The sequence below is a fragment of the Prinia subflava genome, chromosome 5, assembly GCF_021018805.1.
Source record: "Prinia subflava isolate CZ2003 ecotype Zambia chromosome 5, Cam_Psub_1.2, whole genome shotgun sequence".
In the NCBI taxonomy this organism is placed as follows: Eukaryota; Metazoa; Chordata; class Aves; order Passeriformes; family Cisticolidae; genus Prinia; species Prinia subflava.
This window is the reverse complement of record NC_086251.1, coordinates 56,679,338-56,691,719: the sequence shown is the minus strand read 5'-3', so window position 1 is coordinate 56,691,719 and position 12,382 is coordinate 56,679,338. Positions and strand designations below refer to the sequence as shown.

Here is a 12,382-nt window from a genome sequence, read left to right as displayed (position 1 = left end):
AAAATGTTCTCTTTTATGGCTTTCTACAATAAAAAGTTTATATTAGAGCACAGTTCTTGTGAGAAAATGGCTGAGACATAATCGCTCTGGTCTGCAGGAAGTGGCATTTACATTTCATGCAAGAAATACTGTCATAAAATCTGTCTTGTTTAAATGTCTGTCACCATGTGTCCATACAACAGCATTACTCAGAGGTGCCACTCAGCTCATCAGGTGACTCAGACAGTTCTGAGTAATTTTTATGTTCTTTTTTCTGAAAATAAATTGTTCAGACTCTCAAATTCTCGAGGGTTTCAAGCTTTAGTGCTACTATTTAAAAAACTAATTATTTAAAACTACAGTTTCACCTTTTTTTCCCCCCCTCAGTTATAGTTTCAATCTGTGTCTTTTTTTGTTTGGCATAGTCATCAGTGTCCTCCAGACAATCATTATTGTAGAAAAACATGTTTATGAATATGTGACAAGATTCAAGGGAACACAGGCGAGGACATAAGTGCATACTATAATTTCTTACTTGTCATACCACAGTGCCTATGAGGTCTAATCACACACCAGGACTTTCTGGACAGCTAGAATAAAAGGATTAATTGAAGGCAAACATTGTGGAGATCTACCTTATAATATCATTCTGGAATCAATCTTCACCAAACCTTTCGCACTCCAGAACTGAGGCTTTATGGAAACCTCCCTTGGAAAAACTTGGAGCAAAATTCTGAGTCATAGAAATGACCCAAAGACAGTGGCACCATTTAGAAAGTAAGATTTTGAAAGGAGTCTTTCCTTTTACTTGCAGACGTAAGGCTTTCCTTCCTGGAGGTAAGACCAAACACCAAAAAAGTTGACATGCATCATCACTGCAGGAAAAGACAGGAGCTTCACACAGAAAGAAGCATCTGACTTGAGCAGAAGTAATTAAATGTACTTCAGGAGTACAAAAATAATACAAAGAACAGTTGAAATTTCAGTTCTACTCTGTGAGTTAACAGCTAGAAATGAACAGGGAGGCTGCAGTCATGACAGATCATGGTGTGATTATGAACTGCCAGCATGATGTTACCTTGAAAAAGACAAATAGGATCCTGAGCTGTGCACAGAGGAAAGTTCCTGCAGCAACAGAAATGTATCAGTGCTGCTGCAGTGAGGAGAGTCACTGGAATGCTGTCCATGATTCTGGACATCCAAGTGCAAATTGGGTTATCTCTGCCCGGACCAGGTGGAGGGACAAGCTACCCTGATGATTTCCAGATTCATCTACTTTCCTGTTTTGCAAGAGGAGAAGTTTTCTTGGTTTATTTAGCCAACTAAAACAAAATTTGTGAGGAGATATGATGAAGTCCTTAAACAAAACCAGGCTGTTAACAACAAAGAGAAGAGGACCCTCTAAGCTAAAAGACAATGTTGTTGCAAGAAAAAATGGACATTAATTGTTCAGCAATAAATGCAGGCTGAACTTCTAAAGAATGTTTCTAAAGAAAGAAGTCATATTTTGCAAACAATCTTCAGATCAAAGCTATGGGAGGATGAAAATGGTGTCTGGTTTTGAAACAGAAATAGGTATCTACATTAAATGGGATAAAACAAGATGCATGCCTGCAAATCATGAAGAGCCAAGCACAATGACCTTCTCCTGACCACTTCAATGTTTTTATGGGTTATTTTCCCAGCCTGTTGCTATTACATACATTGGGCAATCTATAAGAAACAGCAAACCTTGACTGTAAAAACACATTAGATTGAAACATCTCTCAAATAATTTTGTCTTAGAAGTAATCTTTAAAATATCATCTCTGAACACTCAACTGCATTGAAGTCACATTGCTAGAAGTATGAGATAGGGATAAAAGAAAAGTCTGGATAATTCTGAGTGGTGCAGTGACAACCAGTGGTTGTTCACTGGTTTTTTTGGTGGAAGAGCTGTGGGGCATCATCTGAAGATAGCTTGCTGAAAAAAAGGAACTGCCCTCCCACTGCTCCACCAAAGCCCCCCACAAAAGCCTGGCAATCAGAGAGTTGGTTCTTCCCAGGATGGGTGGCCAAGCTGCTAAGGAATGTTGTAGATGCAAAGCCTTTATGAGATTAAAAAGAGGGATGATGGAAAATCTGTCATTCCACTAGTGTCCTCAGCCACTAATTTTTGGAAGCTGAGAGCTGACAGCAGTAGTTCCCATGTAGGTGCTGGTCTCAATCCTACACTCCTCCTGAGGCACTCACTCTTGCCACTGTCAGAGGTGGAATACTGGGTTAATTAATTACTGCTTCAATGTGACACTGCTGCTCCTGCAGTGCATCCAACCAGCAGAGCCCAGCACAGGCTCCTTCACCTCACATGAGCAGAGACTGGCTCTGGAAGGTTCTGGAGGCAGCAGCTCTTGATTTCCCATTCGGCATGGCATGGAAGTATCTTGCCTCCCCAAAGCTCTGCAGATGTTATATGGTTTTACAGGCTTAACCTACACCTTGCCCCTTCCTACGCGTTTTCTTCTGAACAGTTAATTCCTTCCTATAGAACTTGCTTAAACCTTTGTTGTTGTGCCTTTTTGGGATCCCAAGGGGAAAAAGAGGCAGAACTGGCTGAAGGGAAGAAAAAACCCCAAAGCAGCAAAACCCCAGCTCAGGAAGACGCAGACAGGCCGAACTCACCGCATTTCATCATCCCCACTTCGTAGCACTTGCGCAGCCGGCACGCCTGGCAGCTCTTGCGCCGGTTCTTGTCTATGGTGCACTGATTGGTGGCTGGGCAGATGTAATCGTTGTGTCCTGCACAGGGGCAAGAAGGGAAAATTCAGCATTTCCAACCACCTTGGTTATTTCCCAATCAGGAATGTTCTTGATTTTAAACAATGCAGCTTTTTTGTGCACATGTATCTAAGCTCCTTTCATTTAACTGATGTAAAAATGCATATTTATCCTGTATTATCAACATCAGCCTGTGGCCTCAAAATTAACCAGGCAGCATTGCTCAGCTTTGTAGTGGTGACAGCCAGACAACCAAGCACCTTCTAAAACCAACTAATTTTTTGAAAATGGAACATACACTCTTGTGGAAATTTTCTCCCAACCTCCAATTTCTTACTGTATACTGGGAGTCTACAGCTGGCAGATACCAGATTTTAATTTTTTTCCCCTCAGCAGAATTGAAAAGAGCAGCTTCAGTCCTGCAAAGATTTAAGTAAACTACAGTTCTATTTACTGAACTCTGACGTGGTGAATTCCAGGAATGAAGAAGCCTTTGAAGGATTGACCCTGGACCAAAATTAACCAAAAAAAAAAAAAAAAAAAAAAAAAAAAAAAAAAAAAAAAAAAGGCCGAGATAGAAAGCAGACTGGTATGAAATAATGCATCCTGTAACTACAAAGAGAAGCACAAGCAGAGAATGTAAGTTTTAAATATTCTAGACAAGTTTGTTTTCTTTTCTTTGGACAATGTTGTTTTCATCAGTTTTCACTGCAGCCTCTTTTGTTCTATTCTTATTCTTTCCCATCACCTCATTCTCACCCAAACCCCTTTATGTTACTGTATTTCACTAATCAGTAATCTGGTCCAAAGGTTTATTACTGTAAACTGGACTTGGGTACACTCCTGTTGTAAATACAGTTGAATCATCTCCTGCCAAATAGTGAAACCATCTCTCACAGCAATTACCAAAGCATGCAAAAATATTCTTTCATTTACTTTGCTTCATACCTTTTCCCCCAGGCTGTTTTTTAAGTTGGTTTGTTGGTTTTTGTTTTTTTTTCCCCAACCAAGAATAAGGTCTGGCAAAAATACAGCTACTAGAGTGATTTTTTTTCACTTGGTGCAAATCCAAGAGTTCATGTCCCTAGGAGTAATTATTTAACTGAACCATTGTGACTATTGCTGTGCAAAATTAGAATTATTTTAACCTTGAATTTTTGAACTGACAATTTTAAAAAGAAGAGCTCATACTACAGTTTGTCCCATTTCCTTCTGGCAGATATGACTGAAAAACAAATTACTGTTTATCACTCTTCCCACAACATGGAGGGATATGAGGTGGAAGCTCTCTGTTGCACACAGGAGTATAAAGTAATTTAAAATTCTTGTGGCCTTGGGATAAATTTAACTTACAGGCAGATGTTCAGTGATGTGGGACAAACAGACTACACTACAAACTCAGACAAGCCAAGGAGACCACACACAGTTGCTCAGTCATACTTCTAATTTTAATTTCATTAATGAGCCCAACATTTTGGTCTATGGCAGGCCCAGAAGTCTTTTATTTTAATGCATAATATCCTGCATAACAACCACTGCAACTGAGTGCTTGATAGTGTTTTATGCCAAGAACTGGCTTTCTTTTATTTGCCTTTTTTTATTCTTTCATTTGAATTACAAACACCATTACCTGACAGGGTACACTGAGGTGTACAAAAGACCATGTGACCAACACAGAGCAAGCAAAGCATTTACTTGACAGAAAACACCTTGAGATGAAATCCAGTCTCCATTTGTGACAAACTGGACACAAAAGTCTCTTCAATTATTTTAGAAATCAAAAGTACTTGCACCAGCTTGTAGAAATTGCTATTCACCTGTGCAGAATTTGCACAATGAATTGAAAAGGTGAAACAAGCTCTGAACTAAATTTGATTCTCCTAGTGGCACCATCTCTGCCATACGAGCAAAAAGAAAATATCTGAAGTTTGCTAAAGGCTCTGCAGGCAGGAGAAGAGGAAGAACATTAAAGATCAAACAGCAACAGCATTTTCAGCATTGGTATCCAAGTGTAGCAGCCAATGTCAATAGAAATGATTTTCCACCAAAAGATCCCAGATGAGGCCAAAGATTAGGATAACTGGGCCAAGGTTAATGAAACCCAGTGCCCCAAAGCTGCAATAGGGTGCCTAAGTGACTTCCACTGTCTGTGACGGCAAACATGGAGCCCCACATTTACTTCACACTGCAGCTACACAGCAAACTTGAACTAAATAACAAATATTTAAGAATTTAAACATGGAAGTGGAAGTATTAGAGAGAGATCTGGCAAAGTAAGTGATGCTGCGGTGCAGGCTCTGAGGGGTGAGGGCTGAGCATTAATGATAATCAGGTTAGTACCTGATTGATGCTACACATATTTTTCTACTCTCCATGGTGTGTAGATATCATACACTGTGACTCAGCAGCAAGAGACTCTTGTCAAGTAGAGCTCCCAGCAAGCAAAGTCTCCAGATAATTGACTACCCTTACTGTGTCTATGACACATAATTCTCAATTACTACAACCAAGCTGGGCCACAAACTCTCATTGGGTTCACAGATCTGCAGTGCCATCCCACTCAGGCCTGTGCAGCAGGGCCTCACTGTGCTGTGAATTCCACCTCTTCTCTAAAGAAATCAATTGCTCACTCTGTAATGCTTCCAGATCTTGATAACATCGGAGCCAAGAGATGAAACACTCAAATCATGTGTTGCTCTATTTTCAGCATGGAGCACCAGACACCAGGATTTCAGACCAGCTCATTAATAGGTCAACTGCTGCAGCCCCTGGCCACATGAAACTATTTATTTAAGCAAAATTATCTGTTTGTCCTACCTTGAATGCTCCTTTTAAAAAATGCTTTGCAGCCTTCGCAGGACCAGACCCCATAGTGGTATCCTGAAGCATAATCACTGCAGACTGCACAGAAGTGGGCATCCTTTTTTGAGCCAGGATTATTTGCAATTGGGCTTGTACAGTCATTGCCATTAATTTTTCTTTTTAATGTTTCTCTGAAAAAAAAGAAAAACATCTGTTATAAAAGAAAAAAATAAAATGCACTGCAAAGAGTTTCATAATTTTCCATTGTCTAATATTCTCTCTCTATAGAGTCTTCATGTTCTTGAACAAGAGATAGTGTGAAACACTGCTAAACCTTTTCTGACAAGGTAATTTTAAGCATGAAGTCTGATCCCAGGGATGATACATTAGAAAGATTTAGACATAAAACTGGACTGCTGCTGAATCAATCACATGAACCCTGGGAAAGTCATATGGAATGCTGATGGGTCTTGAAGAATTATTGGAAATGTGCAAGTCCAGGAATTTGTGAACCAAGTGGATTTTGCCTCTTGGGAGGTTCACATGGAAAAGGAGAACTCAGACATCTCAGACTGACATTACAAGTGCTATAATGAACAGAGCTGCAGTTGCTTTGTCCTGTCAGTAAGGCAAAATTACAACACACATCCATTCTCAAGTATTTCATCCTTTACATGAGGTTTTACTCATGCAATGACATTCTGGAGACACATAACTGAGGCATGAATCTCAGCCTACAAGATCAGCTCATGATGTCAGACAAAGCTTTCTGTTCAAGGTTGATCAGCCCATGTTGATCACCCTAATGTTAAACAAAAAGTCTGAATACAAGAAGGATGCAGAAACACAATTAATGAAATACTTCCATACATTTAAAAATCGTTGCTCTGTATAAATTAGTAAGATATAGACATCCCAAAAGTGTTGCAAAGAACTCCAACATACAGGAACTATTCTTCCTGACTGGATGAAAATTAAAACAGGAAAAAACATTAGAAACCAGCCAATTCCTGACACAAAGATCCTGTAAACAAACACCAGAGGAAAGGAACTTAGATTATCAGTAACACTGGGTTTAGGTATAGGAAGTACATCCATTGTATCCTTTTTATCTGGACCTCATTTTCTTGATGGGTTTTGCACATTGTGCTTTCAGGGTGAAAACAATTTCTAGACAGAGAGAAAAGAGTTTCATGTGCAAACTCTGAGCAGCTCAGAGTTTGAGAAAAGGAATGGTGTATAATCAATTTATAGGTATAAGCTTAAACAGAGGCAGAACTTAGGAACTCTAGAATTTTCCTCATCCCACCTTCCAGAAGGATTAGGGAGAAGAAAAATCATTTAAGATTAGACAGCAGGTAGCACGATTTATGACTTCTACAGAACAAGGGCAAGTTTAGAACAGAATATTGGAAACATGCTCAAAGTGCTGTCAAAGAGGCTTTTACTAATATATTAACAGTAGATTTTGTGCTGGTTTCATGACAGGAGGTAAGGACAAACACACCCACATGCCAACTGAAAATCATCAAGTTCATAAGTTTTTGAGGAGAACGTGCTCCAATTTCCTGGTAAAAAATTTGGAAAGGAAGAAAAGCTGCTTCTCAGAGCAGATTTCAAAACAGAAAAATTAAGGAATTAGTTGTACAATGAAGTTACTGAGAGACTTTTTAAAAATGATAATTCCTTCAGATACAGCAGGGCAGAGGAGTGTTTAAGTATTTAACAAGCTCGGTCTTTGATTACACACACACCTCATTAATGGGTTTGTGAATCACTGAGTTATTTCCCTCTCTGCCATGCTGGGAAGACCAGTGAGGGGGAACTCTCCCCAGGAGTAAAGGGGCTGTATCACACATGCCTAAAATGCTGCTAATGCAAGGAAGGAAAATCATTCCTTTTCCTTCTTATTCCCCTGTATTTGGAAGCAAAAGTAACTTGGTGTTGCACATTAGTAAAAGAGGTATATTTTTAAGCTTTCCTTGGGAATCATTATCCAATTGTGATGGTCAGAAGAGGCTCAAAATCAGCTGGAGAGCTTTTCTGTGACTGATTGATATGCTGTGGAGGGCAATGTTTATTTTCCTTGATAAAGCACTGAGGTTATGGATGAAAATAAAGAAAAAGCACACACCATAACATCTCAGTGAGGATTGTCGGCTTTTTACCTCCCAGTCATGACAAGTGTTTTTAAAAAGCACTTTTTCTTTCCTTGCTTAAAAGTTTATCAACAGCCACCCTGCACACATGCAAGCTGTAAGGCTTCTTCAGACTTGTGGCAAACAGCTCACACGCAGCGGAACCATCTGGAACAAATTCCTCCTGTGGCCAAGCAGCATCAGAGCCGCTCGTCTGCAACAGCTGCAGCCTCGCACCAGGAGGCTCAAACCCCATCAGTTTGTCACCACTGTCTGTGAGGACAACAAATTTAAAGCCCCAACAGTCAGGGCTTTCAGGTAAACATCCCATACCCCGAGACTCTGTTGCTCTGACAGCATTTTCACACACAGGGCAATCCAGAGAGGGCAGCCCCAGGCTGGGTAGAGACCACGGCCCAGCTGCTGGAGGACTGGGGCACCCCAGGATGTTCAGCAGAGGAATGAGCTGCCAGGTCCTGCAGGTGAGCTGGAAGTGGCTGGATGGATGGCCACAATGCTCCTGCAGCAAAGGATGCAGGAAAATAGGGGATGTACCCTGACGGCTACTGAGGAACCACATGGTGAAAGGTTTATCACTTTACACCTCCTAGTGCTCCTCTCTATTTTATGATTGTGGTTTCTATGTAGAGATACTACCTTTCTAGAAAAGAATTAAGACTTGTCTTAAAGTAATAAGTCACTGGTTTTCTCCTGGTCATCCTTCTACTCTGAGCAGCCTGGTCTAGGGGAAGGTGTCCCTGACCGTGGCAGAGGGTTGGAACTAGATCATCTTTAAGACACATTCCAATTCAAACCATTCTGTGAAAAAGATGTTATACTCCCGATTTTCTTGGTTTCTCTTTAAGTTAGGTCATCATTAGCTGCATGGGCAATAGCCCTTATATATCTTTATGAATAGCTGATGACTTATTTATTTAAACTCCAGTGAGACAGGTTCAGCTTCCCTTCTCTCTGTTGTAGAGAGAGCACTGCAGAGCATCAGACAGGGTGCTCTTGTTCCTGGGCTATTCCAGCTGCTGTCCCAGCATGTGGATGCCTTCAAACACTAATCTTCCCAGGGCTGGCAAGGTTTTGGAACCTTAGCCAAAGTGGAAAGAGTTTGGATGTTACTCCTGTGCACATCAAAGCTGCTTGGGGAATTCTCTGTGTAAGTGCTGCCCGAAGGGTCTTTCCCAATGCACACACCTACACTGAAAGCAGATTTGCACTCCAGAACTGCATAAAGCCCACCCATTGCAGAAGGAGAGTGGGTAGTTTCAAAAATAGCACAAATCCTTTATTAACCATTGAACTAAAACTGTTGCCAGGACACAATTTTTCATACTCCAAATGACTGCTGAAGTTAAATAAGGAGGCCTATGAATAAACATACAGCTGCTGAAGCAGGAGCAGCACATGCACACCCTGAGTTTTTATCCATCCAACAAGTGTTGTGCCCATGAATGGAGCAATTTCATCAGCTGATGGTCCAGATGTTGATTAGGGTTTGCACTACAAATAAATGTGCAGAATGAAAACATGGTTTTGTAAACAGAGTTTCTTGTCAGCTGAAAATATAGCCTGTGACTCTGCTCTTCACAACAACTTTACAAAGTCAGTTGGGAACAGCAGCAAGAAACAAAGTCAGGCTTTTTCAGCAGCAGCTCCCTTTTAACATGATGCATGCTGCTGTGTGGTAGCTTATGCTGAAACCAAAAAGCAAAGAAAACATTTCCCTCAAATTTCAAGTTAAAAAGCCTCCACATCTATTAGAAGCAGTAAAAAAAAAACCTGGGTAAAAATGAATTCAAACAATATTGTATGAAAAAGCAAATAGAATGAACCTTTACCTCTTTCACTCAAAGGACTTAATCTGTCAGAACATAATTAATTTAATTACACAAAATAGTACCTAGCAGTCTTGAACTTTTGTTTACACAATGTAAACTGTTCCCACGCTGAAGGTATTTGTAATGCTCTGTGTTGGTGTATAGTACTCTGAGGAGGTAATTAAAAAAAAATTTCAGAAGTTACATTAAAAACAAACAATACTCCCCAGACTGATTTGGTGTCTAGTAGAGTTTTTAAGCATCGTTTTGTTTTTCAGAAGCACCAACACATAGAATTCAAATGCAAAAAGAAAAGACTTGAGCCAAGGAGACTGTAAATACTCTTCAGCCAAGTTTTAAAGCAAGCAGCAGCACTGACCTGCTCCCGGGCAGCATGGGCTCCATGGGTCGTGCCTCACACCACAGGCTCTTGGGCTGCTCTGCATACAGCAGGGAGGACTGGCAGTGCAGAGTCAGAGGGGACAGATGGCCAGGAGCAGACCACAGCGCACTGGGGCTGGAGGTTTGCCTTGCAGCCACGCCCTCTGGGTCCCCAAAATTGCTGGCAATGTTGTAGTTCACCATGGCAGGGCTGCAGAATGCCATTGAGGAATATTCATGTCTGTTGTCCATGTAAGATGAGGGAATGTAGACTGGACTGTGTTCTGCTGCCAGTGTGGACTGATTGCAGCCATAAGGAGCTGGAGAGATGACACCAGCAGGTGAATTTTTCATTTCTGTTTTATTGCATCCAATATCCTGAAGTGGCAGCAACTGAGAAAAGTCCTTGTGAGAAGATGTGCACAGGGACATTTTGAAGCAAGATTGAAGAGGGCTGTTTAAATATTCATCCTAAGACAATAAAGAATTATAAAAAAAGAATTAAAAAGTAAGAAAGCTCTGCATTAAGTCTTTTCTATACAAGAAAAAAGGCACCAGTAAACCATAAAAACGTCTCATTAAAACAGATTACATACCAAATGCACTTAAATAGTCTATGTACAAATTTACTACCTTTTAGAAGAAGAAAGCTTTGTAGAATATCCTTAAAAATAAAGGCTAATACACAGACTCCCTTAAAAATAATAACAATAATTTTAAGAAGAAAATTATTTGAGGCCTGCCTGAAGCAAAGATGAAAGTGACAACTTGGATCTTACCAGGAGTTACAACCTGGGTAAATCTGCTTTCCATCAGAGATAAAATTGCCCCAAGGTCCACAGGTATGGAGGAGAAATCAATTCTCTTTACAACAACTCACCATCTCCTGCTGTTAACTGCACTACAGCCTTGTACTTCAGGGTGCTTCCCTTTTCTATCACAAACATGCAACAGCAGGCATTTTGAAAACAGACAAACACACACACACGTGTATCCCCTATACCTTCCAAATCCAGAACTCCACTGCACATCCCTCTACACAGAGGAGGAGGACAGGTAGTGGATGTCATCAAGCAGTGCAACTTCATCACTGAGAGGTCCCTGGATACGGCACCTCTGAACAGAGCCATTAGAAAAGCAGAAGTCACAAAACATGGGTATTTCCAAAGCTGACAATAAAACTTGAGGGATTTCATAAGGTCCAGATGTTTTAAAATTCCCTGCAACTCTCCATCCCCATCTCAACTACCCCCTGTCCTTTCTCCCATGTGACTCAGCTTTCAAAACAAAGACCTTAAATTGCCCACAGTAAATACACTTTGACAGATTTAGGCGTACACAAATTATTTAAGAGACAAAAGAATTTTGGAAAGAAAAAAAAATCCCACCAAAATTATCCTCCTGAGACAGACCCCTGTCCTAGAAGCATTATTTTGCTGTAGCATTTAAAAACATTTTTTTCTTTATTCTTCACTAAGAGTTTCATCTGCAATTCATTCCAGCTCTGAAGACTGACCTAGTTTGCAATTGAAAACAATTCTGTATCCAAAATAGCAAGTTTCAGCCCTCTGAACTGATATTGCAATGTACTTTGCATATGGTAGTAAGACCCTAACATGAAAACCACAGGATAAATAAACATTCACCCACAGCTTTGCTATTCCACAAGTGACCAAGGTATAGATGTTAAATGTTCTTACCTTTTATTGCCTCACATGACCATAGAGCAAGATGAGGAAGATTCAAGCATGGGTTTGTTGGAGTACCAGAAACCTCCCTGTCCCCAAAGTTTTCAACCCCTTGGGGCATTGACATATTTTTTTCCTCTAGAGTGAGGACTGAGAGTAGAAGCATTAACAGAAAATGTAAGAAACAATCTTCTTGACTAAAATGGATAGCTGAGAGTCCTTCCTTCCTCCTCACTCTGCACTCTGGCGATGAAACTGAAGATATGTGTAGAAATAATCAGAAACTCATTTAAATCAGCTCAGGCACTTTAGACCCAGCTGCTGTTTTTTTCCTTTGTGGGAAACAGGAAAATGAGATATCTCAGTAGCTGTTTGTGTCCAGCAGCTCTTGGACTGGAACTCCAAAGCAGTCAAAGCAGGGGATTCTGACCTCACTCCTCACACAACCTACACACTTCATCTGCCCCCACCAGATGCTTCACAGCCTCCTCCAGGAAAAACCAGGTATCGTGCAAACTCCACTGCAAAAAACCCACTGATAAACCTTTCACTCCCAGATTATGGGGTAGGTAATTTTTTAGAAGCAAGTGATGCAACTAAAAAAATTCAGGAGTATTTTCAGGGGTTACTACAATGAGCACACTGGATTCAACACACATTTAAAGGTCCACTGTGAGCAAAGCTTATTCCCCTTGCAGTCTCAAGGGCTGCAGGTATTCAGGATGAGCATGGGCACTCTGCCAGAGGACCTGGAATGTCCAACAAAAGCTGTCTGTGCTTACTTTGTCCCTCTGCCTCCTTTGGAGGG

At 40.7% G+C, this 12,382-nt stretch overlaps 1 protein-coding gene across 1 annotated transcript in view; it reads right to left on the bottom strand.

Moving 5' to 3' along the window:
- The window catches only part of ESR2 (estrogen receptor 2), a 34,663-nt gene extending 23,638 nt beyond the window's left edge, over positions 1-11,025 (bottom strand). Inside the window, exons 1-4 of the mRNA XM_063399536.1 lie at positions 10,890-11,025; positions 9,885-10,357; positions 5,554-5,729; positions 2,641-2,757 (exon numbers count right to left, since the gene is read on the bottom strand). Of these exons, the coding sequence (XP_063255606.1) occupies positions 2,641-2,757; positions 5,554-5,729; positions 9,885-10,318 (727 nt within the window). The 5' untranslated portion in view covers positions 10,319-10,357; positions 10,890-11,025. The remainder of the gene's footprint in view (positions 1-2,640; positions 2,758-5,553; positions 5,730-9,884; positions 10,358-10,889) is intronic.
- Positions 11,026-12,382: the final 1,357 nt, after the last annotated feature.